At 37.9% G+C, this 27083-nt stretch overlaps 2 protein-coding genes across 2 annotated transcripts in view; one reads left to right on the top strand and one right to left on the bottom strand.

Moving 5' to 3' along the window:
• Window positions 1-10477, bottom strand: part of OXCT1 (3-oxoacid CoA-transferase 1) — a 65889-nt gene extending 55412 nt beyond the window's left edge. The window contains exons 1-3 of the mRNA XM_026716103.2: window positions 10291-10477; window positions 3956-4064; window positions 1613-1703 (exon numbers count right to left, since the gene is read on the bottom strand). Coding sequence (XP_026571888.1) covers window positions 1613-1703; window positions 3956-4064; window positions 10291-10401 — 311 coding nt within the window. The 5' untranslated portion in view covers window positions 10402-10477. The remainder of the gene's footprint in view (window positions 1-1612; window positions 1704-3955; window positions 4065-10290) is intronic.
• A 7775-nt stretch (window positions 10478-18252) lies between these two features.
• On the top strand, window positions 18253-26672 carry RIMOC1 (RAB7A interacting MON1-CCZ1 complex subunit 1). The gene is made up of 6 exons (XM_026716118.2): window positions 18253-18412; window positions 21719-21825; window positions 23436-23582; window positions 24214-24345; window positions 25466-25580; window positions 26350-26672. The coding sequence occupies exons 1-6, from the start codon at window positions 18319-18321 to the stop codon at window positions 26613-26615; spliced, it is 861 nt and encodes a 286-aa protein (XP_026571903.1). The 5' UTR covers window positions 18253-18318; the 3' UTR covers window positions 26616-26672.
• The last annotated feature ends 411 nt before the right edge of the window (window positions 26673-27083 follow it).

Here is a 27083-nt window from a genome sequence, read left to right as displayed (position 1 = left end):
GACCATTTTTCACACTTACGACTGTTGCAGCATCCCCACAGTCATGAGAGGCCAGGCGAGGAGATGCGTGCCTCGATGTGAGTGATATCGAGTTGACCATGCCCAGCCAATAACATGACCACCAAGCCAAGTCCACCCAGTCACATGACCAAGCCACGCCCGCCAATTAAGCCATGCCCACAGAACCGGTTGTTAAAAAATTTGAATCCCACCCGATGAAATGCCTACCTATATCAATAAAAACAGGGGAGCATTTACTTATAAGAAAAATGTAGGATTCAGTGTTTTATATATAATGCATAATGAAACAGTTATCAATTTAGGGGGTTTCCCTTTCATAAAATATTTTAAATGTTTTAATTTCAGAGGATCCAAGAAAAGATTGGACAGCAGTTTATCTAGTATAGTACAAAGATTGTACAAGCAGTGATCCACTATCAGAATTAAGAATGCTTAATAATCATTAAGAATGATTATTTCCAAGGCAATGCTCTCCTAGTTAAACAAATGAATAAAAAAGACACAGGTGCTTTAATTATTTGGACAAGACACAAAAAGATTTTGGTTATTTCTCCAAGGATTACCAAGAGGTTAATACAGGAAGTACCTTAAAAACTAATTCCCATTGTGAGAGTCTTCCTAGCACTATTTGAACATTCAAGTTAGAGGTTCCTGACCAAGAATCAGTATTTTCAATATATGGATATATATTATACACTTATATAAATAAATAAAGCCTGATTCATAATTTAGCTGTTGGTTATACCTATTAAGTATGTTGCCATATATTAAATAGATGCCACGCTAAGTGGGTTGGGTAAATATTAGTATTGTAGAAATTTATAAATTGTTAAACTATTTTATATTACATAGCTATATTAAACTATTTTATATTACAATGTTATATTATTGCTTGTTGCATATAAAGATCAAAAATTAATTATTAAAGAAAATTGTGCATTTGTTTCCTTCCACACCTTAAGCTCAATAAGATCATTATGCACAGTGGTGAATGCTGTATTCATTCATTTTATCATTTTATGAAGTCACTATATTGCTGAATTGCAGTTGGAGAACCTTTGCTTTACATATAAATACTTGAAGAATCAAGTACAATAACGTGATGATTTATATTACAAAAACCAACCTTTTTTCAGGCAATGTACAAACTTCAGTTTTAAACTCCTGTTTTAAAAACCTCTCAAATGTTTTCGTATTTGTGCATTTCATGTTCCGGCATTCTGTCGTCCAATGTCTTGTTATTTCAACCATGTCTTTTATGGGTGACCAACCGAAGTTTACAGCCGATATTTAAATGAATGAATAACTTACCCTCTGCAATAGCAATGACAGCAGCCCTGTTTATGATATGATTATGTGCCACTGCTGGGTAGTCATGCCATTAACAGGCGTAGCAAAATAAGTAGAGAGAGAAGAATATAGCCAAAGTTCAGACTTAATTGAACTTGCAAAAAAAAAAAGTAGCCTCATCAGTTAAAGTTGCAAAATAGGTTCTTCACAAAGCAAAGATAAGGAATTTATTTCCCCCTGCAATATTACTAGGGGTGTTTAAAATAATCCTCATAACTGGTATTGGGGAAAAAATACCTACCCTGCATTGTTACTGACAGCAGTTATTTCTTTTACACCAGTCTTCAACAAAGCTCCTATGAGGTTCTCTGGAATTCCACAGAGCCCAAAACCTATGTGACACAAATTGTTCAGCAGTGAATAATTCTATTTTGAAAATATAGTTCTCCCATAATGATCCATTGACCCAATTCTATTTCCTAATTCAGGAGAAGGCATCCTATAACTTGGATTTTGGAGCAGCCAAACTTTTTGTCAATAATCGGAATAAGACACCCCAACACTATGTCATGCACAAAAAACCTAAGAAGCTGGCAGAAACTCACTGATAATCTAAACTCTAGCATCTCAATGAGCTGTGAACTGTATGAGATGTGAACTGAAATGGGGGGAAAGAGGAAGACTTGAATCATAAATGAAAACAGAAAATATTTTTCTTGGTAATATATAAGAATGTTATATACTGAAAAGTATTAAAAGATGTTTAACACGTCAGATCTCAGTCTATTTCTGCACAGGTAGGTCTGAAATATACATCACATGAGTGACAAAAGCTTCTATTATAATAAATGTGGTAGTTTTCATAACCAAAATGTTTACAGTAAAGGAAGTTACCAAAATATTATAACAGATTTATTAACATTACAAGTAATCTTCATTTAGTGACCGTAATTGGTACTGGAACTTAGTCATTAAGTGAAGCAGTTGCAAAGTGAAAAATCATATGGTCACACGTCTGCTTATGATATTACTTCAGTTTTCCTTTTCATGACCATCATAACTGAATGGTTGCTAAGTAAAAGCTATTTATATTCAGAATGCAAATTTACTCACTGCTAACACCAATCATGCTTTTCTTATATATTGAATTTTATACTGCTTTAATTGTTCTGAGAATGAGTCTTGTAATATCTCAGTTTTCACACTAAAACAATCTAATAAATTATTATCTTCCTTTTTCCAGGCTGAAGCAATTTTCTTGTTCATAAATTTGGAGAAAAAATCAAAGCTGTTTACAAGAACAATGGGTAATGTTGAACAATCTTATTTGAGGGAACAATCGTATGTAACCTTTGAATGTGATACCAGAAGTCACTGCCCAGTAATAAGTAGGATCAGGATAAAGTTAGAGCTAGAACAAAACATAAATCACAATTTAATTTCAATCAATATTTTAATGAGATAAATCATTAACATCATTTTTTAACCAGCCAAAATACTATAAACTCTCCCCATATATCCATGCATACAACTTAGGTGTACATAATCTATATGTATCTCTTATAGAGGCATGCATGAAACATTGACAATTATAGATTTAAATACATATAGGTTAGTCCTTGCTTAACAATCCTAACTGGTCTGGCAAATCCATCAGTAAGTGAGGCAGTCATTAAGTAGGAAATGACATGATTGTACTGACTTTCACACCTTCAGATTCTATTCACCTAACCACTTCCCTGCCCTTTCAAATGCTCAAGTGCCTGCTTACTATCTTGTACCCATTGAAAGCAATGAGATTGCACCATAGCTCAGAGCTGGGAGCCACAGGCGTGCTACATAAACAGCTTACTCTCTTGAAATATCTTGTTCTTCCTCTGCAACCATATGCTATCCGGGGAGGTGTGGGGCAAGGATCAGGCAAAGGAGAGACTGTTTGCAGAAATTGCTTGCTTCTTTTTACTCCATACTTGCAGAGCAAAAATATTAGAAATATTAGAAACATAGCAAGGTTATTTTGCTCTTCTACAAATTGGAAGCAAAGTGATCACATTTATTCATTATTTTATTTATTTATAAATTTTATTGTCTGCCCATCTTACAACAGGGTAATTCTGGGCAGCTTACAATCATAAACTATAAATGCAAATATATACTCGTATAGGTAAGCTACACAGCTTACTCTCTTGAAATCACTTCCTCTCCAATCTCTCTGCTCTGGCAAAGGAGGGGGAAGGGATCTGGCAAAGAAGAAATTGCTTGCTTTTTTTTTTCTATCCATGGCAGAGCCAAAAGATTGGAGAAGTGATTTCAAGAAATTACTATAAGCTGTTTGCATAGCATATCCACGCTTCCCAGCATGATTGCATTGCTTTCAAGTGAACAGCTTACTCTCTTGAAATCTTTCTCTCCAATCTCTCAGATTTGCAAAGAAAAGAAAGGAAAAAAGAAAAGCCACAGCTGAGGCATAGAACACCATATATTGACTGTAATGGAAATCATGTGACTGAGGGACACTGCAAAGGTGACCAATAAATTGTAAATTTCTTTTTTGAGCACCACTGTAACTGTGAACAGTCACTAAAAGATCAGTGAGAACTACCTGTAGTTTATATGGGAAAAATAGTGGAATTTCACTACTTACCACCAACAAGGAGAGTGGACCCACTTGGTATGTCTTTTACTGCTTCTATCGGATCAGTATAAAATTGGGTATTGTGACAGGAACTGGTTGAAAAATAGCAGCCACAAGTCTAAAAGCGAAGAGGGGGAAAGGAGGAGGAGAGATGAGAATGTCATGGATCCAACATTATACAGTTAATCCAAATAACAGATCTATTGACTGTGTATTCTATATAATACATACAGATATACATAAAGCAATTTACACTGATCTAGAATTGCAAAGTATCCACAAAATGCATAATAGAGCTTTACATCACAATAAAACTATATACACACACATACAAAAAAAATAGAATGCAATATTCTTGTTATTGTACTAATGAATTTAATACCAAAAAAATTAAAACTATATATATATATATGGAAAATAAAATAAAACCTCACAAAAAATTCCGAATACTTCTGTCTTCGCTCATTGAATATCAATCATATAGAAACTTATTGTGCCTCCTTTGCATATCTATCTTATAAAAGAATCTCACAAATTTACAAAGCACACATCTCTTGAATTCAGTCTTTAATATTTAGTGGTAGTTGTCCTTTTGCTAGGAAAGAATGGTTTTCATTTAGACTCAGTAAAGTCCAAGTCTTCAGCAAAAGTAAATTCCGTATTTCTGAAGTATAAGTTCAGCATCATATTCACGCCTTTAACAATTATGTTTTTGCAAAGTTGTATTAAGGGATCCTAAAGAATATAACTATTATATGGGACAAAGAGCCCTTACATTTCTTATGCAAACACAAAACCTATAGATCATATTTCATCAGGATTTTGTGAAAGAGTTTTAAACAAAATTTTTTTTGTTTTTTTTAACAAAAGTTTCTATACATCTTATGTGTTTCCTTTTGATGAGCTGCAACAGCAGGTGTTCCTAAGTAACAAAACACCCCAACAATTTAACGTGTGTGTGTGTGTGTGTGTGTGTGTGTGTGTGTGTGTGAGAGAGAGAGAGAGAGGGAGGGAGAGAGAGAGAGAGAAAGAGAGAGAGGGAGAGAAAGAGAGAGAGAGAAATAGTCACATTGTACTGTTATACTGTATGTATGTGTCAATTGTATGTGTATTAAAAAAAAAACATACCAAATATATGAAATCAGATTATCAGAAAGCAAGTGTCAAACGCTGAAAGTTGAATGGCCATCTATCCTATTTTACTAAGCTAAGTCAGATAGAAGATCTCCCATCCAATTTAACTGAAACATGAGAAGTTGCTGATCAGCAACAAATATCTGAACATTTGACAGACAAGCAAGTAAGGTTCTCAAATTGCATTACATTGGAATTGGTTTCTTTAATTCTCACTTAGCATGTACAGTACTATGAGCACAGTCCTAGTGATTTGTAAACCAAGATTTATGACTTAGGACATCATATGAATCACGACTTTGCATGCAGAAGTGGTATTCAGCAGGTTCTGACCAGTTCTGGAGAACCCATAGCTGAAATTTTGAGTAGTTCGGAGAACCGGCAAATACCACATCTGACTGGAGATTTTACAGCATCCTTCCCCTGACACACCCACCAAGCCATGGCCACAGAACCGGTAGTAAAAAAATTTGAATCCCACCACTGTTTGCATTATACATAACATCTTATCTATACATGTAAATTCATGTACACATATCTATGCATAAAGCTTCTTTCATTTTTTCTGGTGGTGCATATTTATTTTTTATAACATTGCTGGGCAGAAAAGGAAAATTCTTAGCCATCCTCTGATAAAAGACCCGAAACATATATATTGAGGAAAAAAATGATCCAGACATTGTACATTGCTGAGGAAAAGACCCAATTCCTTATAACAACAGCTGAGATCCCGTGTGTTGGACTAGGAGCAGGAAAACCCACATTTTAGTGTTCCGGGTGACTCTGGACCAGTTACTCTCTTTCAGTCCAACCGATATTTTCCTTCTTGTGAGGAAAAGCAATAGGGAAGTGCTATATAGACCACTCAGAGTTCCCAAATAAAAGGAGGGACGTAAATCTACTCAATCAAATAATAACCTATAGAACCCAGTAGAAAAAAACTCCACACTCAGACATGAGCAGTACATGCTACTCTTGGCAAATTCTTGAGGGAAGCTTTCTGCAATCTAGAACCCTCCCTATGTTGGGATCCTAGGAGAGCCAAGAATTCTGTAAGATGCATCTGGAAGGCTCTAGAGCAGGGGTGGGGAACGGCCCTTTAAGATCCGTAGATTTCAACTCTCAGAATTCCTGAACCAGCCAGGGTCTAGAAAGAACAGTGTTTTTCAAACTTGGCAACTTTAAGATGGGTGGACTTCCACTCTCAAGAGTTCCCCAGCCACCATGGGAATTGAGGTCGATCCATCTTAAACTTGCCAAATTTGCAAAACAGTTATAGAAAGAGAGGCTTAGTCTAGGGCAAAAGTAGCAGACATGGAGCTGTCTGTTATAAGGATATTAAGAGCTTGGCTGTACATTAGTTCTGTATAAAACCACTGTGAACCTGCTTGAACTGACTTTCACACGGAAACAGAATCATTGCATTAGAAGCACAACAGTCACATTCCTAGAGGGGTGCTCCCTTGGAGAAGGTTGCAATAAGGAGCTGTAATTCAATATAGACTTGCTTCTAGTACTTTTACCCTATTTAGTGTCCTTCCAACAGCTTTCTTCATCCCTGCTAAGATTACTAATGCTTCCTCCTCATTGCCCATCCTTATTATGCCTGTTCCTTAATGGTGTTATATATTTGGAACTGTCTTCTCATCTTTCTTGGACAGCATATGATTTAGCACTAAATAACAGCAAAAAAAAGTAACTCAAAAAAAAAAGTTAACTAAAAATATATTAATATTTCTTAGGAATTGCTTGAAATGCTGTTGTCCGGAACACAAAAATCTGCTAAAATGCTTTATCAGAATATGAGAAAGACATACAAGAATATAGTGTATAACGGCTAGCTGTTAAAATGACTTGAATATTTAAGACAAGTAGTAACAACTCTGGGATTACTGCACAACTAGGTTTTAATTATCCAGAAAAAAGGGTACTGCATAGCTAGAAAAATAGAAGTATTACAAATGATAATACAACCAAACAAAAGGTCCAAAAGGAGGGTTTTCTTACAAGCTCAAAAACATAACTGCAACATTTTTGTATATGCATGCCCCTATTCTTAATAAAACACAACTTCATATATAAACAGTGGTTATTATCTTAAGTAATTCCTAGACATAACAAGAGCAATCTATTTACAATGCCTGCAACTGACAAACCGAAACTAATTTAAACTAATGCTCCAGTTCAACAGGTCCTGATTGAGAATCAGTTTCTCCCAATAACATTAAGTACCAAGCAGCAAAAAACAATTCCAAGCAAAATAAATGAATTTTAATTCCAAATTAGGATTAAACTGTGTGGCCTGTTTTACAATCATACAGTATTCTCACAATCATTCTGTGATTGTAAACGGAGGGCACAAGTTGACAAAATTAGGCACTGAAGAAATGAATCTTCCTATCAAACTATTACTATTTTGCAATCAGAAAGAATTATATTGACAACTTCCAATATGTTGGCAATACCAACATAATTGTCACTAAAAGGAGGCATGAAAATGTGAATTTTCATGAATGAATGTGGTGTATTTATTATTGCTGGCATTGTACATTGTTATTGGTATTTTAGATTCTATAGTTTTTAATCTCATTTATGTAAACAAGAAATGTCAGTCACTCAGTTTCGCCTGTTGTGAGTTACATAGGATTATCATGCGTAAAGGAGGCAGCCATATAAAGTCTATAAATAAAAAAATAAAGTACTTAATAAGGTATGCCTGGCAGCATGACGCAGACAACAAAGCTTTTGAAACCAAAAGAAGCAGTTCACATAGTTTGTTCTCCCTGGCATGGAAAATCACATGGCACATGCTATGTTTCACTAATATGGGCGTAACAAAATAGCCGAGCAACCAATTCATCACCTTTTACTGACAAGAGCAGTTTTCAACTAATCAGACCGTGCCAGCTAACTCAAAGAGCCTTTTATGATTAACCCACAACTACATTATCTCTCCATCTATATACTATTAGAACTCTTGTTCCCCTAACATTTAACTGGGCAAAACAATACATCATTGGGCAACAATTTTTCAACCAAGGTACCTCAAATAGGTTCACTTACCGAACGTGTCCAAAATGGATCACAGATTGAGAACCATCATTCTAGGACAGTGTGTCCAATCTTGACAACTTTAAATTTGTGGGCTTCAAATCCCAGAATTCTTAAGATATCTGCTTAAGACAGATATCTAGGCTTTTAATTATTTAAATCTGAAACAGGAAATCATTAAGATTGTGGAAGAAATATTTCCAACCCTATCTTGGACAGACAGATGACTAACAGTAGCTCCAACTCTTGACTCTTTCCAGTTTTTCTTAATAGTTGTATGCTTTCATCATTTTTATCTTCACCATCAGGGAACTTTGCTGTAAACTACATTATCCCAACCAACTAAGATAATTACAGATAGTCCTCAACTTATAACAGGGGTGTCAAACTCACGTCATCACAGCAGTGTGACGGGACTTCTTTCCCCTTCGCTAAAACTGGCAGGAGCAGGGCCAGCATGTGACACATCTGGCCTGTGGGCTGAGAGTTTGACACTCTTGACTTACAACTATCATTGAGCCTGACAATTACAATCAAAAGTCATGATGGTAATAAAGCAGATTACATCACCGGAGGCATTTTATAACTTTTGTGGTGATCAGTTACTTCCTGTTTCTGGCAAAAACATTGTAAATTATGGCCACCTGACTAAGGGAGCACTGCAAATAGCCATAAATGTGGGCCAGTTGCCAAGTGCCCAAAATGTAGTCATGTGACTGCAGGGAGAGCACCAGAATTTCAAAACTGGATCATAGGTATTTTGGGGGTGGGGTAGGGTGTATGTTGTAACTTTGAATGGTTGCTAAGTATCTGGTCATAAGTTAAGGACCACCTATATTTCTGGAATCTCCACCTGAACTGGAACATTTATTACTAGCCCTTTTCAGATCAGTAGGTGCCAGGAATCAGTAGCAGCTGCAATTCTTAACACACTGATTTAGAGGCTAACTTCATTGATGGGATTCACTGTCCTGCAACAATTTAGTTTTATGTTGTGATCACCTAGATTGTTGCAGCCCAGATATGGCAACCCAGTGTTTTACAAACCTGGCACAATTAAGATGAGGATTTCAATTACCAGAATTCCCCAGACAGCATTCTGGGACTTGAAATTCCCCCCCTCTTAAAAGTTGTCAAGTTTGGAAAACACTGCCAAAGCCCAAGCAAGCTGTCATAAAACAGAGTTTTAATAAAAACTGATCCAACAAATATTCCTGTGAGGAGATGCAGGTGTTTTTTTAAAAAAACTTTCATTTGACAGGCAGAAAAGGCCTCAAAGTGGGAACGGCTGTTTAAAAGGAGCAAGCTTTATTTCCGAGTAAGCCATGCGCAGAATCGAGGTGTAAGAAGCCACAGGATCTGTGACTTCAAAGTGATCCCTTAAAGCCGCCGCTCAATCGGAGCCCCCACCGGATCTCCCTTCCTCCGTTTTAAGTAAATGAAGCATCCAGCTGCAGCAGCAGAGCTGAGAAGCTCCCTTTCTCTTCCTCAAGGTCAGGTCGGCGCAAAGTCCCCTTTTCCTGCAACCACGTCCAAGGACGCGTCGCCTTGTAATGCGCTGACCTCTCCAACCAGCTGGCAGAAGAAAGGATGCAGGCAGGTCATTCGTTCTGCAGCAGATAGGAGGTCATCTTTCCTGCCCTGGCTGGGGTGAAATATTTTCCTTGCATGGAGGAACTGAAAGAGCCCTGGGGCTAAACCCGATCCTGGTGGGAGCCAACGAAACAGGCCCAACTAATTGTCGGGGGAGTCCGCGCCACAGCCAAGAAGGGCGCAAAGAAACGCGAGAAGGACGATACGCGATTGCAAAGCGGTTTGACCGGCTCTTCCTTCTGCCTGCGAGAACGGCTTGACCCCGCCAGGACAGGCTCAGATTCTTCCAGGCGCGCAGCTGAACTTGACCCCCCGCCAATTGCTGCGGATCAAGTCGCTCTTAAAGAGACCGATTAGAGAAAAGGATCTCCAAATGGATGGCTGCGCTTCCCCGCGCGCGCGCCCTCGGCCCCACTTGCCCTGAACCTGGCGAAGGATGCCCGAATCTACCAACAGCGGGTCAGAGGTTCGGCCAAAAGCAAAACGTTGCTGCAAGCCCGTAAGCTTCCCCACCCCCCACCTCCCACACCGCGGGGGACCCAAACCTTCCGACGTGGCCGCTTTACCTTCGCTTGCGCCCCGAGAGCCAGCGGCGCCGTCCTGTGCCCTGACCCCCATCGGGAAGCGGCGGGCAAGAGGCAGCGGTGCAAGCGGGTGAGGAGATGGTGAGCCGCCATCTTCGGGCTTGTGCGGCGTGCAGGGCGAGGAGCAAGGAGCTGGGCTAGCGGCGGCGGCGGCGGCCTTGAAGAGCACAAGGCGGCGGATGCCCAACCCCCTTAGTGCGATGCTGCTGGAAAGAAACCGCGCCCAGCTGCAAAGGCTGTGCTGCCGATTTCCGTGGAGGCCGAGGGAGGGTTAGGGGCTCGGCTCTGGCGTTTTCCTTTAACCCTTTCCAGAACTGCGCGAGAAGGGCCCGTGGTTTATAGGGAGTTGAGCGAATCATTAGAGAAAAAAGTCTCCAGGCCAGAGATGGATTTACAGTAAAGTAAGCAATAAACCCAATTGTGCTGAATGGAGCTTACTCCAAGGAAAGAATACATTGGAAACTACTACAGACAACCCAGAAAGTTTGTTACTTAGCTATCTTGGATAGACTTGGAGTGTAAGATAAAAATGGGGCACTCTTGGAAGTAAACATGTTTACATTTTTGCAGTGAGAATAAACAAATATACACTTAAGAGTGCAGAGCAGTGACTGAGAATTAAAGCCACTGAAATGGAGTTGGGTTTAGAAGTAGAATTACCACCTAAAACTAAAAAAAGTGAATCTTGAACTTTAAAACTTGTCCACTTTCCCATTAAGCCTAGTAGTTTCTTCATTTCAAATACGGTAGTAAGTTTGCTATTTAAAAACTGCCATTTTAGTTTCATACCCTGTGAAGCTCTCCCTTTTTTACAACTTAAACCCCTGTTAAAGGCAGAGAAACAGGCTAAACTAGCTTCATGTGTTATTTTCAGTCTTGTTGTAATTTGCTGTTGCTATGTTTCTACACAAAAGAGAAAATAGTTGAGGAGCCTTTGGTCACCTATTATGATGTTACCTAGTTGGGGTAATAAAATGCCTGCAAGAAAACAACCAAGCTCAGAGAGCACCAAGGATCTCAAGGCTGAGCTACAAATATCCTCCTTTATCAGATAAAATAGTTGTTTAGAATCTATAATAAATCATTACATTCAAGAACTAAGCCCAGACATCCTGAATTGCCTGCAATTTGGTAGATACAGGGAAATGTTTTACTTTGCTTTGGATTTCAGGTGGTACAAATTTTTATTTTATGTATTTAGAAATCATCCATCCCCCTCATAGAGGGACAAAATCCAGAAGGGTTTATGTGGCAAGTGAAACACAGTAATGCGTGAAGTTGTACGTGAAGATTAATGTTCTTTGCCTCTCAGCAATTCCTCGTGCATTTCCCATTACTGCCTTCCCTTTCTGCATCTCCCAGCCCAACACATCTCACTGCCTTTATTACATCCTCAACCCAATCTTTTCCCTTCTCCAGTCATCACTGATGTACTGACCTATGCATCTGTTCCATACAGCAGTCTCAACAGAAAAGAACAGATTCCCAGCAAAGCATGTTATCAACCTGCCTGCCCACAATCTGCTCTGAGCATTCCCATGTAGAGTAAATTACAATAGTCCACCTGTGAGATGGCTAGGGGCTGAGTGCAGGGAATTATGATCCAGGAAAGGCTGCAGATCTGCATAGCATTTGTCCTATCCCCTTATCAACTCATTTGGTTTGTTCCAAAAAAAACCTCTAGACTAGGGGTGTCAAACTCGCGTCATCACAGTGGCATCATCATAGCTTTTTTCCCCTTCACTAAACTGGGCATGGGCATGGCCAGCGCAGGATGCATCTGGCCCACGGGCCGCAAGTTTGACAGCCCTGCCCTAGACTTTTCCATACATGATTTTTTTAAAATAAAGTTTTATTTGGGTTTTTCACACATACAAAATACAAGTAAAACATCTTTTTTGAAAATAGCATGGTCCCGGGTTGAACTTCTTTATACAGACACAAAACTCAATTTCATGCTCCTTTTTGTGTTCTATTCCATATCCTATACCATTCTACATTTTCTATATAGTTTTTCCCCTCTTTTAATTTTCTCAGTTTTATTTTGATTATCTCATCTCAATTCAAATCATTATATTTATACTTTTGTCTGTTCTGTTTCAATTTCATATTATCTTTTCTCATTAAACAAATTTTCTCCTGTAGTTACTAATTGGAGTATGACCTTTATATCTTTTAATTACATCCATTCAACTCTTATTTAAATTTCAATATATACCTTAAGGTTATGACCTTCAATATAATACATAATACATAACTTCCAATCGAATTCTGCTTGGTACATTCTTATAATACACACTATATTCTTTTTTAAAAAAGATTATAAATATATATAATTATAAACCCTCATTCCATTCCAATTCAGTTCTATCATTAATAATCATTAAAATTTTAACATCTTTAACATTTCTTTTCAATTAAATATCATACTTCCTTAAAGACACGAATAATCTCCATAATTATTTTTTCCTTATTTCTCTTCACATATGTTTTGTAAATCATTAAATATTCATTTTGTTACATTTATTTATTGACAAGCATTCCACTGAATTACAATAGCTATTTTATCAAACATTTTAATCATATATTGTTGCATATTTTCTAAAATTATTTCTAATATAATAATACTATCTTATGTACCTTTACAGAATCCCTTTTTCCATTAAATTTTCACCCATTATCTCTAAATAGGCCCTGTTTCTCTATATTTTGTTTCTGTCCTTTATAACTTCTTTTCCTTTCTTTCTTCCCTCTCATCTTCTCCCTCCCCTTTTTACCCCCTTGTCTCTCTACTTCTAATTCTCTCTTCTGCATTTCCCTCTTCAGTTGCTTTCTGATTTTATATTTATTTTTCACTCTATTTTTTTTGGAGTTGTTTTTCCTAATCTTAAACTTTCCATTCTTTTCCCCCCCTTTCCTTTTTTCCCCCACCTAAGATTAGTTGTTCATTAAAGATGGCTTCTTCTTTGTTGCAGAAGAAGCTCAAACCGGAAGTCCCACCATACATAATTTTATCAACTTGGGTTTTCTTGTTAAGGTTTTCCTTATTTGCAACTAACTATTTTCAACTATTACCTCAACTTAACTTTTTTTCCTGTAAAATTCCCTTATTGTCTTCATCTCATCTCCAGCCCTTTTTAAGTCATGTGTAGCTGTACTGATGTTAAGACCAGTTTTCACTTAATCTGAGAGCATCCAAGAATAACTGCAACATGTGTAAAATATGTTGCATTTTGCTACTAGTTACAGTGGCAGTGGAATTTGGTGGCCAGAAGTAGGTGGAATCAGAGGGGCACTTATTGGCATTTTAAGCATACTTCCTCTGATCTGATCCCTGGTCACCCTTGCCATCATTCTGCCCTTGCTTCCTTAAAGAGCTAGGCATGGTACTACTAGAATGGTGGGAAGGCAAACTGTAGGCCAAGGCTCTTCAAACTTGGCAAGTTTAAGACTTGTGGACTTCAACTCCCAGACTTCCTCCTCCAGTCATGTTAGCTCAGGAATTCTGGGAGTTGAAGTCCACAAGTCTTACACTTGCCAAGTTTGAGGACCCTTGCTGTAGGCTGTGAGTGGCTTTTAGCAGCATGTCTGAGAAGGAAGCGGTAACATCAGGAATTGCGGGGGGGTGGAGCAGGACTGTAGCCCAAGAACCTGGAAAGACAGCAAGAGATCATCCAATAGAATTCTTAAAATCACTGCTTGAAACCAGAGTTTTAAATTCAAGTCTATATTACAGAGGATTTAATCCTACTGGCTCTTTATTAGAGCTGTCACATAAGGGCATTGAAAATCCAAGCAGCCATTAGATGACAGCAAAAGCTTGTTTCTGAATTCTTGCTGCCATCTAATGGTCATCTAGATTTTTGCAGCCCAGATGTGGGCCTTCTCTGTTATTATTACCTCTGCTTGATATTTTCTTCTCTATAAAAATAAACATTCTCCATCATGTTTTCTTCTGCAAATAAATGTGTTGATTTGTTTGAATTTTATCAAAGTGAAATAATTAGATTGCAGGCTAATTATTTGTCACCTTGATAAAATATTCACCATCCGTTGAATATTTTTGAATGTCAGATAAACTGTTTCTCCCCAAGTTAGTGAATCAAAAAATGTTATTCCATAAATATCATAAGTGTGGAATGAGCAAGAAGTTTCACATTCAAGGGCAGAAAACAAATAAGTGGTACAGGTTAGGAATTGTACATGGACATGCATGAGAGGTGCTGTGCGGGTTAGCAAGTATTCCTGGATGTGTATTTGTTGGATAGGGTATGGGGGAGGGGAACTGTATATCAAGAAGGGTGGGTGTGGTGGTGCTGTGTGAAAGGTGCCACATGAGTTGGGAAGGGCACTTTAGAGGTCTGGGTAGGGAAGGGTATAAGAAGTACCTGTACATCAGGTACAGGTAGGAAGGTACAGGTGTATATTGGGTACAGGTAGGAAAGGTACCTTGGTGCTTGGTAGTATATGAAATTTGCTGTGCAGATCAGGAACATTGCATAGGAGTGGCATGGGTTGGGGAGGTTGCATGAAAATATGCAAGAGGTGCCACATGGGTCAAGAAAGGCATGTAGGGATGTGGCGTGTGGGTCAGAAGAGAGTGTGTGAGATCAGCATAAATTGGATGAGAGTGTGGAGGAGGTGTCATGAGCCAGGAAAGTTATCATCCTCCTTCCCAGCTGGCAGGGAGGAGGAGGAGAGTACAAGACTGGCTGGGAAATTGTCACAGAACATTGAAAATGAAGATCACTTGACCCCTGCAGCCACTAGCACTGAACCAGTCACAACTTTCTAAATTTTTCCAAAATTTATATCCCTTAAGAACTGTCCCAGATTTTGGACACATTCTGCATGTTTTGAGGTACCTCGGTTGAAAATTGTTGTTCTATGATGCAGCATTTCACCCAGGTCATGACGATGAGTGTTTTAGTAGTATATAAATGCACATCCCTCCATCCATGAATGAAGAACATATGGAATTAATTAAAAATAATTACTGGAAGTCTTTGGGATATAGTAACAGTCAGAGAACATAAGCTTTTAAGTGAAAATAGAAGCTCCTATTACCTTCTCCTTTAACATACTGCATGTTTGGAAAATATGTTTTCAGCAATTGCCATAATTACTATCAAATAACAAATATATATTTATAACAACTCTTAACTTCAGACATTAACAATTTATATTGTCAGTTCACAATTTCCATTAAGTTTTACAATCAATACATTGTATTGATTACAATACACTATACTTATGCTTTCCTACAATATACTGTAGGAAAATTAAGAAAGTTCTTAAAATACACTTTATTGCATTATTGAATCTGCTGTCTGTTCCTTATTTTTCTGAATTTTTCTTCCCTAAGAAGTCTGTGTGCATTACAAAAAACCTTTTACACATTATAACAACAAATGTAGCACTTTGGGTGCTTGGTACTCTCTATCTATAGCACTTTTGTTATTAATTAAAGCAGCCCAATTAAAAAACTAATTCTTTGCTACATTTTAAAAGAATATAAGAAATAATGAAATCAGGCAAAAATGGAATAACAACAAATGTGAAGCATCCTAAAATTAATATATAGTATTCAAATATGGCATTAGCAACCCATTATGAGATTTTTGTATCCATTCTTTTTGTCAAACTCCACACCTGACTGTTTACCTTGGTGTTTGGGTCAGCTGGGTAAAAGAACTGTTTTATTTCATTTTGATATTGATAAGTAAAGTTATTACTTATTTATCCTTGGGCACTCTTGGATATTTTTGCTGAGTTTGAGCATTTTAATACTGTAAGCTTCCCAGAGTTACTAAAAACACACACAAGCCCAATTTTTTAGAAATGTCCACATACAACTGAAAAAATAGGATGCTTATTAAATCTAGTGTGATTTTTAAAGCAGTGGCATTTTTTCAGGCTTAGACAGCTTTAATGAATAGCAGTGATGACATAATTGTGTTCAGAGAAAATCTGAGGTATTTTTTAAATGGGCACGGCCCTAGTTTAAAAAGACACTGGGCTTATTCCACACCTTTCCAGTTCCACTATAGAGTTAAGGAAGATGCTTTCAACTCTAGCAGTACTGGACTCTAAAATGATGTGTATTTCTGTGAACCTCCCTGATGAAAACGTTATTTCATCACTATATAATTCAGCAAGAATTTTTTGTAATCTAACAAATAACTTTTATCAGATGTATTCCGGCTTAAGCAAACTTTTATTAGTATTACCAATAGATCATTTATAATTTTGCTGTTAGTCTTCACCTTATATCTGGTTGCTTAATGACCACTCAAAATTGCAATGGGGCCAGAAGGGATGCTTTACACCAGTGCTATTACAGTAATAAGGCATTTTTGACCATAGTAAACACAATGCACACACACTGCATATGCACACACACACACTGATGTGACTACATTTCAGGTGCATGGCAACTGGCTCGCTTTTGTGATCAGTTGCAGCATCCTGCAGTAATATCACTGAGAGCATATGCATCAAGACAAATTCCTTGTATGTCCAATCACACTTGGCCAATAACAAATTTTATTCTATCACCATAATTGCAATGTTTTTGCTGGCTTCCAGCAGAAACCATCCGTTTAAAAGAATGGCTTCACACTTACGACCCCAGCATTTCTTAACTGCTGCAAAAAAATGTCATAAAATCAGTCCAGTCATGTGGGTGCCTCAACTTAACAATTGCAATGACTTATCACCAGAAATCTGATCCCAATTGTGGACATAAGTCAAGAAGTACCTATCCAGTAAAACCATTTTCCAGTTTTTGAAAGTCTGGACATTAATGGATCTACTACTACATACCATGTTAAAAATCACCATCAAACAGATTCAAGCCACCCTTTGATTGTTTTTGACTTCCAAATAGGTCAGTTTGCTGTCGCCTCAGAATTTGCTCTCCTCTTTGCCTGTGCAAACCACTGTGAGTTAAGCTAAGAGCAAGCAGAGGCTGAGATAATGGTTTACAATAATCCTACAATGTACTTCAGTGTTATTCTCTGCTGAGGTTAAATGACACAGAGACCAAATAACTGCCAAAGAATTCAAAACTCATCCAGTTATTTTTTTTAATAAAAAATGCTGAAATACAGCATATGCTAAGCCAGTAACAAAGCCCTCTTTTACTGTTATACTGACATAATTATACTTTATTGTAATTCTGTATTAAATGGTTCCTGGGGATCCTGAGACTTACTTGAACCCTCATCATCAAATTCTCTATTCAAAATGACCTCCAGCAACCCCTCTTTCCCCACTTCCACCGAGACTACAACTTTGCACATTTTTTCCTAGAAGAAAAATTAAATAAACTCACTGAAACATAGCCTTGAAGCACTTTCGTTGCAATTCCCACTGTGTGAGTGCACCTGCACGTGCATCAAATGTTATTTGATTGACCTCTGTGGAAGTTTGATTTGGGAAAAAAAAACCCAAAAGGACCCACATTAAGAACTATAAAAGCATGTTTTATTTTGTGGGGGGGGGTGGGGGGGGGTTCTTACACAATCTCATTATTGTGCCATTCTGATTTTTAAAATGAGAAATAGAAATCATTTCAAAGGCAAGTTTTCCCTTCTTTCTTCCATAAAGGAGAGGCAACGTATCTCTGTGTTTAGAACTCGATCCCTGCGCTTGAAATTTCTGCACAAAATATAAAACTGGTTTTGTCCCACTGACCTCTTTATGGATGCCTTTGAACTCCCCACGTGGTTTGTTTTGGCTTTACGAAAGCAAGGAGCAACACAAAAAGAATAGCACCTCTAAGGTTTCCTATCTCTAGCAACTAACGCCTCCATCTCTACGGTAGCAACCAACGACTCCTCTTAAAAAAAAAAAAAAAAATCTCGCCGCGTCGCCAAACTTCAACAAGCGAAACCTTGGGCGCGGGCCTCCCACGTGACAGAGGGTAGCGGGTCACGTGCCTGCGGCTAAGAAGATGAGTCACGTGATGTGTGTAACTGAAGCTAAGCCCGGCCTGGGTTTTTCCTTATGGCCGAAGCTGCCTTTGCCGGTCTTCTGCAGCGGCGGCTCGCCGAGTTAACGGAGAGGCTGAACCGTTGGCGAGAAGGAGGAGAGTTTGGCGGTAAGAAGGGACGGCACGGCTCCCGGATCTGCCCCGATGCCGTTCTCTTTGTGGCCGCAAAGTCTGGCTGGCCGCTTCCACGGCACGCCAGACCTTCGCATCCCCTTTGGTGTCTTCTTTTCCCCTTGGAGTAGAGCAGGCTGGGTGCGCGGGGTGGAAAGAGCCGTGTTTTCTTCGCGAGGAATGAGTTGGATTGGGACTCCCTTCGTTTTTGGAGCAGCTTAATTGCCGGGTCGTGATTAGAGAGAACTGACTCTTGCCTGGCTCACCCCAAAGTTACTTTTCCAGTGTTCTCTTTGTTGTTATTGTGTACCTCTGGAAACCCCACAACCAGGATATGCCCATCTGCCGTCTTGGAAGAATGGTTTTCTCCCTTCAAAAGCCTGGTTCATGTGCTTAGGAAAGAACACGAATAAGAAATAAAACTGGAAGGGGCCTTGGAGGTCTTCTAGTCCAGCCCCCTGCTCAAGCAGGCATAAGGCGTGCATAAATGCACCATTGTGCCTCCCATCCCTGTCCTATTGTCCCCATTTATTCGTACCTATTTCCTGTATTCTTACTCATGTTTATACTTATATCTATTACCTTGTAAGCAATTGACAAATCAAATAAATAAATAAATTAAAAATAAATAAATAAATATAAACCTGTCCTGTACCCTTTGAGACAAGTGACTGTTCTAGTCTCTTCGTAAAAGCCTCCAGGGATAAAGCGCCCACGATTTCTGTAGGCAAGCTGTTCCACTGGTTAATTGTCCTCCCTGTTAGGAAGTTTCTCCTTAATTCCAGGTTGCTTCTCCCTTTGATTAGTTTCCAACCATTGTTTCTTGTCTTGCCTTCTGGTGCTTTGGAAAATAATTTGACCCGCTCTTCTTTGTGGCAGCCCCTCAGATACTGGAATGCTGCTATCATGTCACCCCCTAATCCTTCTTTTCTTTAGACTAGCCAAACCCAAAACCTGCAGCCATTCTTCATATAGTTTAGTCTCCAGGCTTTTGATCATCTTCGTTTCTCTTCTTTGAACTTTGTCCAAAGTCTCAACATCTTTTTTATGGTATGGTGACCAAAATTGGTTGTAATATTCCAAGTGGGGTTTTACTAGGGTTTTATAAAGTGGCTCTAGTATTTCATGTGCTCTTGATTCTATGCTTCTGTTTATACAACCCAGTATTGTATTAGCTTTTTTGGCTGTTGCTCACACTGTTGGCTCATATTACCTATATGCTTATCTGTAAAGGTAATCCTCAACTTACAAAAGCTCATTTAGTGACTGTTCAAAGTTACAATGGCGCTGAAAAAAGTGATTTACGACTGTTTTTCACACTTACGACCATTGCTGCATTCCCATAGCCACTTGATCAAAATTTGGATGCTTGGCAACTGGTTCGTATTTATGATGGTTGCAGTGTCCTGGGGTCACGTGATCATCTTTTGCATCCTTCTCACAAGCAAAGTCAATGGGAGATCCAGATTCACTTAACTGTGTTACTAACTTAACAGCTACAATGATTCACTTAACTGTGGTAAGAAAGGTCATAAAATGGCGCTTAACAACATAAATTCTGAGCTCAATTGCAGTTGTAAGTCAAGGACTACCTGTAGCTTACTGAATGATTTGGAATGACCTGATCTTGCATAACGTATTTAGCTATAGATCCTGTTTTTGCAAACCACAGAAACTGGATACATTTGAGTGACAACAACAAATATTGTAAAGCGGTGTGTACTTCAGTATACACTATTGTGTGGTCTCAGCAACTCTTGATTTGACAGCCCTGCAGTTTGGCTGAACAGCCACTGGGAGAGAAAACTCTATAAGAAGGAACTCTTCCCATCTGTTCTATTCCATTTGTGACTTACAATTTTTTTCTCCCTTTTTAAGATGAGGTTTGTTTAGTCTATCCAAGCAGGCCCTTGAGTACTTCAGCCTCAAACACTTTATGATGGGTTTGTAAAAGAAGGTCAAACATGTATTGGAATACGTGGGCAAGACTGTTATATCCAGAAAACAGAATGTATTTATAATCAAGTGAAAATATAGGATCATAAAATTATAATTCTGAATTATAAAATGACAACATTTAAGAGGACCCAGTTGCTACACTTCACCGACTAAATCTACTGCCTAAATGCCAAATCATAACTTCAACTACTTCTAGCTACAACTTCTTTAGCAGCCTAACCACAGGTGCAACACTGAAAGTATTCTTATGTACTTACAGATAATCCTTGCTTAACTATGGCAATTGGGACTAGAATTTCTGTGGCTAAGCACATGGTCATAAAGTGACTGTGAATATTAAACAAGGATCTCAAATGACCACGACTTGACTTTCTCCAGCTTCCCACTTTGCTTGTAAGAAGCTGGCAAGGAAGTTTCAAATCGTGATCATATAACCACAGTAACTAGTGAGTGGTCATTACCACCAAAAAACCCCTCTGCTTGCATCTTGTGCTTGGTAAACATTTGCTTAAAACCAGTACCCCCAAACTCTTTAAATTATCCACATGAAATTTCAGATTGTTTATCAACCCCTAAAATTTATAATATGAAAATACTTTACTAAATGAAAATTTCTGCTTTTTAACTAATAATATATTCTTTGAACAATAATCATAACAATGGATAATCCCATTGACCCTTGAGAGTAGATAGCAACCTCCATGGGGAACACTCCTTAAAACATTTATTAATATTTATTTAATGTTTATTAAAATTATTCCATAACACCTTGGAACTTGGTTACATTGTCTTACTTTTATGGCACTGTAATTCTCTCCTAGAGTCTGTGGAAAGCCAGACTTCACTTCATCCCATAGTGGCATTGGTTCCAGATTGCTGGAATGCCTCATTTCTGGAATTCATTACAATTCCAGTTATGGTCACTGATTTGACCTTGCCTGGTTCATAACACTGGAAAAGTGACTTAGGTCTCATTATTGTTTACCTCTGGAAACCCCCACAAGCAGGATATGAAAGTAGTAGTTTTTCTCAGTTATACTTCCCGAGTAATAATACCCAGGAATTTGTATATTCTAGATTCTTTCAGTTAATATAGAGCCATTGTGACTTGTAGCTTGCTGACTGTAAGCTACAGCTAACTTTGTAAGCCTCAGTATTTTAAGTAGAGCTTTTTTTGTAAGTAGGTATATATTGAGCTTGTATTTTCTGGTCTTCAATATAGACTCAGATAATATGAATGTTTTGCTATCATGCTTTGCTCTTGAAAAAGCGTATAGCTGAGTTTTGATTGCATAGATAATTTTGCTCTGTTTTATTGAAATATCAAATGTCTTCTTTCGATAGATGCTTTCTTAATTCAGGCCTCTACTACCCTGGAAAACCTAGCAGAACTTTCGGAAGAATCCAGGGACAACAACACATACTCTAGACTTATACAACATTATACACAGGTATTATGAATTAAAGAATTTTCATCACACTTGTGAATGTGATTCATTGAAATCAAAACATGTTTACTTAATAATGGAATTTAGGGAGACATTCAAAACAAAAGGAATATTGAACCAATTGATTGGATTATCTTCCTGGTTGTTTTTGAATTAGAATAGAACTAAAATTAATGGCACTGGGAATAAAGATCAGGATTGTATGTTTATATAAGATTAAACCAGACCAATCTGTCTAACCTTTGAACTAGTTATTAAAACACTGAAGGTGAACTGGATGATTTAGGATTGTATATGCATTCTGAGATCTTCATTGATTAAAGCTGTTTTCAGTGCATTTTTTCACTTGTGGCTATGTAGATGACACATTTTTCAAATAACATATTGTTCTAAATAGGGTATTAAAACTGGTAAATGCTCGAAGTTTTAAAACGTGCATAAGTGTTGTGCATCTTTGTGCACCTAAATCCCCAACTTGGCAACTTCTCAGATATGTAGACTTCAACTCCCAGAATTCCCCAGCCAGCATGCTGGTTGGGGATTTCTGACAGTTGAAATCCACATGTCTGCTCAAGGCCACATATCTGCTCTGACCTTGGTCCCATAGATGACAAACCCTCTGTAGTTAAATAAATGTTATCTTTATTAGGAGTGCCAGCAGCCCTGGCAAAAAGTCCCTCTCTCACAGCAGGCTAACAAGTCTGGCCAACAGGGAGATGAATAATTGTCTGCCACACCTATTCATCTCCACCCCCTGCCTTTATCCCCAGGGCTAAGGTGGGGTTTCACTATCAGCTGTGGCTCTTCTGTCCCAAGGATCAGCCCATAGATTTCCATTGCCCTACTCTCCTCTGCCTTCTGCGCATCCGCGTGTCAGGCACTGGACCCAGCTGTTCCTCCTCTTTCTCATCAGCCATCCATTCCCTCTTTTGCCTCGGAGCTCTCAGGTTACAGGAGGGACTGGCGGCTGACAGGCTACAACAATATGGGTCATATGTCTGCTCAAGGCCACATGTGGACCTTACTGCTCCCAAAGGTTCTCAAAAGTTTTAAGTTAAAGATTATGGGGAAGAATTAGTAGATCCATAATTAGGAAATTATCATATTAGACATGGTTAATAAAAAGCCATTCTGTTTTTCTCCATTTGTTCGCATGCATTGCCTAGCACAACTCTCAAGAAGCCAAATACCATGCCAGCCCAAAATATTGTACAATCTATCGTTAGTTCTTTTTCTGTTCTTAGATTTGCTAAGGTGCCTTCCCCAAGAGTGATCTCAGTGGAATGATTTGATAATGGAGCACAGGATTATGGCCAATGGACTTTTCTGCTTGGAAAGCAGTGGTTTCTTCTTCTGATCTGCAAAAAAATAATAATTTCTAGTTGCAAAGCTGTGAACCCTTCAGTAAATTGAATTCAGTTCAAACTGATAACCCAGTTTTGCAGAGTTTTTAAAATAGCTGCCTTACTAATAAGGGAAAGTGCCGCCATTGAAATGCAAAGAAAAATTAACTTTAAATCCATCTTTTACCAAATGTAGCCGTATTTCTTGGCCAAGTTAGGAAAATCTAAGGCTGCATCTAACAAAAACTAAACTCTTCCATCTCTTTAAAGGCACTATTAGATATCACATATTTTGAAGAAAACCAACTTGTTGATGAAGAGTTTCCAGAAGAATCCTCTCTGCAGAAAGTTGAGGAACTAATTGGTGCACTTTCCGAGCCAGAAAACCTGGTCAATGAAAGTGGTATTTTCCAAGAAGTAAGTATTAAGCCAGCCATAATCACTCAAATAGACTTTTTGTTCAAGAATATGGTCAACATTGAATAAAGCCCTTCCATTATCAAAAAACTTGCCGATCTTTCATTCTTGCACTTTTTATTGTATATTTTGCAGCAATCGTACCCAGCAATGGGTTTCTCTGTCAGATCAGTATAAGCTAGCTTAATGTCTGATTGGCTTTTTTGTGCCACTTCTTTTTAAATTTTATCAAGTAGAAAACACATTTTTAATAGTTGGAATTAGTGTTGTAATACCTATGAGCACCATGTGCCACATAACAGCTTATTTTATGCCCTATTGGTTTACAAATAATAGAATTTTTAAAGTGAAAGATGACAAAAATGAGAATAGCTTTTTCACGATATCACGAGGCTGGCCTTATTGAACTTTTAAATATTTAGATTTCTAATGCTAACTTTTTAATTTATGTTTTAATATTTTGACCATATAATGCTACCAGTAGGTGAAATTGAATGATAATGCCAGATATTTGGGAAGGATGCTGGTCCCTATTTTGTAGGAATTTCCTCTACCTACATTTTGAAGCGTCTGTGTTCCTCCCTTTTATATGAAGCTCAAGTTTTTTCACTTGATGGGCATCTTTTTCTAGCCCCTTGAAATACTCGGAATTGAGTTGCTGGAATGCCTTTATTGGAGAAGAGGAGCTTTGATCTACATGTTTTGCCACACAGTTAAAGGAAGAAAGGAATGGCTGAGGAAGGAGACCGACTTACTTAAAAAGGTAAATTTTCCCATTCCATCACAATGAAAAATATTGCCCACTCCTGCAAGAATAATGCCTATTTTTCAAAATAAGTTCCAAGTCCAATTACATAGACAAGATAACAATTGAAATTTGGACTATGAGAAATTGACAATTCTTTAAATATTTTTCCAGTACAAATAAAAGGCAGTGAATCAAAATGTATGATTTAGTATAGACTGAATTCCCCCTCTTGTTCCCTTAAACCAGTGTTTCTCAACCTTGGCCACTTTAAGATGGGTGGGCTCAAAACTCCTAGAATTCAGTATGCAGAATGGGGAATTTGGGAAGTCCACCTATCTTTAAATACCCAAGATTGAGAATGCTGGTTTGTAGTATGGACCTGATCATAACTGAAGAAGGAATACTGTGTGTTCTTCAGATATATGGATTTTAACTCCCAGGCTTCTCTAGCTAGCATTCTCTCATTGCAGAGAATTCTGGAAATTGAAAGTTCACACATCTGAAGGATGCTCGGGTCAAGGAAAGTGCCATAGTTTTTGAAGACAGTGATCTCCCTCAATAGAAACTGCTTCCTGTATTTACTTTGTTCTAGAGTAAACAAAGATGTGTTTTGGTGTGAACTTTTAAATTCTTTATAGAAGAATTCAGCCTGACTTTTAGTAAAAGTAGAGTACCAGAGAATGTCAAATGAAGACATAAAATTGCAAAAGTTAAAATCATGTTTATTAGATTTTTATCCCATCTATTACAAGTAATTCAAGATGGCAAACGTATTAGTGGCTTAACTTCCACCTCAAGCATGATCAAATAAGTCCTTATTGCTAAAACCTAGCAAGATTTGGCATCAACTGTAAATAGCACAGAGAACATTTCATGCATAGGTCACCTGTATTAAAAAAGAAACAGTATCTTGTAAGACACAAATATTTGTCCTTTAGTTATGTATTGATAGCACCCATCAGTACATTGCTCTTATTTACATGAAGTTTTATTTTATAGTCTGCTGATAAATATAAAGTAAATAATATAACTTTTATAGCATGGAAATTTGTTCGGGTGTTTCATGAAGATTGTTCTGTTATGAAGACTATGTATTGAAAAGGCTACCTTAAATGCCATTTATTTTTCACTTCAGTTCCTTAAGGAAGGAATCCATTACTTGCTAAAGATGCTTGATTTTAGATGTACTGACAACCCAAATGAAGAATTTGTAGTTCAAGATACAAGCACAGCTATATTGGTCAATGAAGGTAAGTGTTCCATATTAATGCTTCTTAGCAGAAAGGATTCTCCGCTGCACATTGAAATAAAGGCATATTTTAGAGGAAGCTGCTAAATCTTTCAAGTTGGAAGCATTTATGTGCACATTATTTTCAGATGCTTTATGTCTCATTTTATCTCATTCATATCATCCATGTAAAATAAACTAGGAAATTTTGTAATAATTATTACTTAATATAATTACTACTTCACGCATGCCCTTTCTTACTCAGGATCCACCCTCATTCTATCTTTTTAATTCTCCCACTCCAACCCCCTTCATTATCTTTTCATAGCTTTCTTTAGCTTAAAGTTTTCTTCATGGTTTTGGATGAAAGTTTTCAATTTTGTGCAAAAATGGATTTTTTTTTGCCAACGACATTGATGTACAATAAAAGCTGAGGGGGGGGAGGGGGGGAGAGAGAGAGATGGAGAAATATAATTTAAATGATTTAATTAGGCTGGTTGATTTCTATGCTGCAGTCTTCTCATCTGCAGCTCACTGCTATGCCATTGTGATTTATGACCGCATGTAGTGATGGAGATCCTGTTCCCAATTGCTGTCATAACTCAAGGACTACCTGTAGAATAAATACATCTTTCAGTCTCTTACATGTCACCCTTACATTCATTATGATAACATAATGGAGGCTTTATCTTTTTAGATACTGGAAAGGGAGGGCAAGTAACTAACCATACTTTGGGTTTGTTTGATGCAAATGACACCTTCCAGATGTTGTTTTCTTTCCCCTCTGGCAGGTATTTTTAGTGATACCCACCTGTTGGCAATGATGTACTGTGGAGAAATGTGTTACTGGGGGCTGAAATACTGTGGAGATCAAGGCACAGAACTACATAGAGAATTGCCGGGCAGTTCAGAAAACATCATCATGGACTTTCAGGAAATTGGAGAGAAAATGTTAACAAAATACATTGCAGTGTGTGAAGGACCTTTAAGATCACATGGTTGGGATACAAAGAATGCAAAGCGCATATTGGATTATTTTAAACAATTGTCATCCTAACTGACCTAAGCAGATGGTGCATGTACTGAAAACAAGTATTAAAGTGAAGAAAATGTATGTGTTTTATGGTTGAATCGTGGGTGCATGTCTTTTAAAATGAGCTAACAGTGTGGATTTCTTGATTTCAATTTTACCTAAATTGTTGGAACTGTAATACAAATTAATCTGGAATAATTTCAGAAGGGTTAGAGGGTAGAGATCAATTTTAAGTAGGAGGCACCTATGAATTGTACATGGCCCTACTCTTGTTGCATTTCCAGAAGTTCCTGAGATTTTTATGAGGGATGGGGAAAACTGCCAAATACTTGTGCTGCAATTTTCTGCCTACTTTGGGGAGTAAAAGTTTTGCTTAAAGCAGTGTCACATTTTTGAGGAAATAAATGTCAGAAAATGGGGAGAGCTGAAAATACAGTCGTTAAGCAAACTTGGTCTCATTAAGCAAATCAATGGTCCCCAGCTGATGTTTTT

This window comes from Pseudonaja textilis, chromosome 2 (genome assembly GCF_049901715.1).
Source record: "Pseudonaja textilis isolate UNSWEBS1 chromosome 2, rPseTex1.2, whole genome shotgun sequence".
Classification (NCBI taxonomy): domain Eukaryota; kingdom Metazoa; phylum Chordata; class Lepidosauria; order Squamata; family Elapidae; genus Pseudonaja; species Pseudonaja textilis.
The sequence above is the reverse complement of the archived record's forward strand: the minus strand, read 5'-3'. Positions and strand labels throughout refer to the sequence as shown.

Excerpts from the sequence above, each read along its gene's own strand:
- RIMOC1 (XM_026716118.2), top strand. The coding sequence starts at position 18,319 with ATGGCCGAAGCTGCCTTTGCCGGTCTTCTGCAGCGGCGGCTCGCCGAG. Across the intron at positions 23,583-24,213 it reads AAAGTGGTATTTTCCAAGAA|CCCCTTGAAATACTCGGAAT; the intron begins GTAAGTATTAAG and ends ATCTTTTTCTAG. Across the intron at positions 24,346-25,465 it reads AGACCGACTTACTTAAAAAG|TTCCTTAAGGAAGGAATCCA; the intron begins GTAAATTTTCCC and ends TTTTCACTTCAG.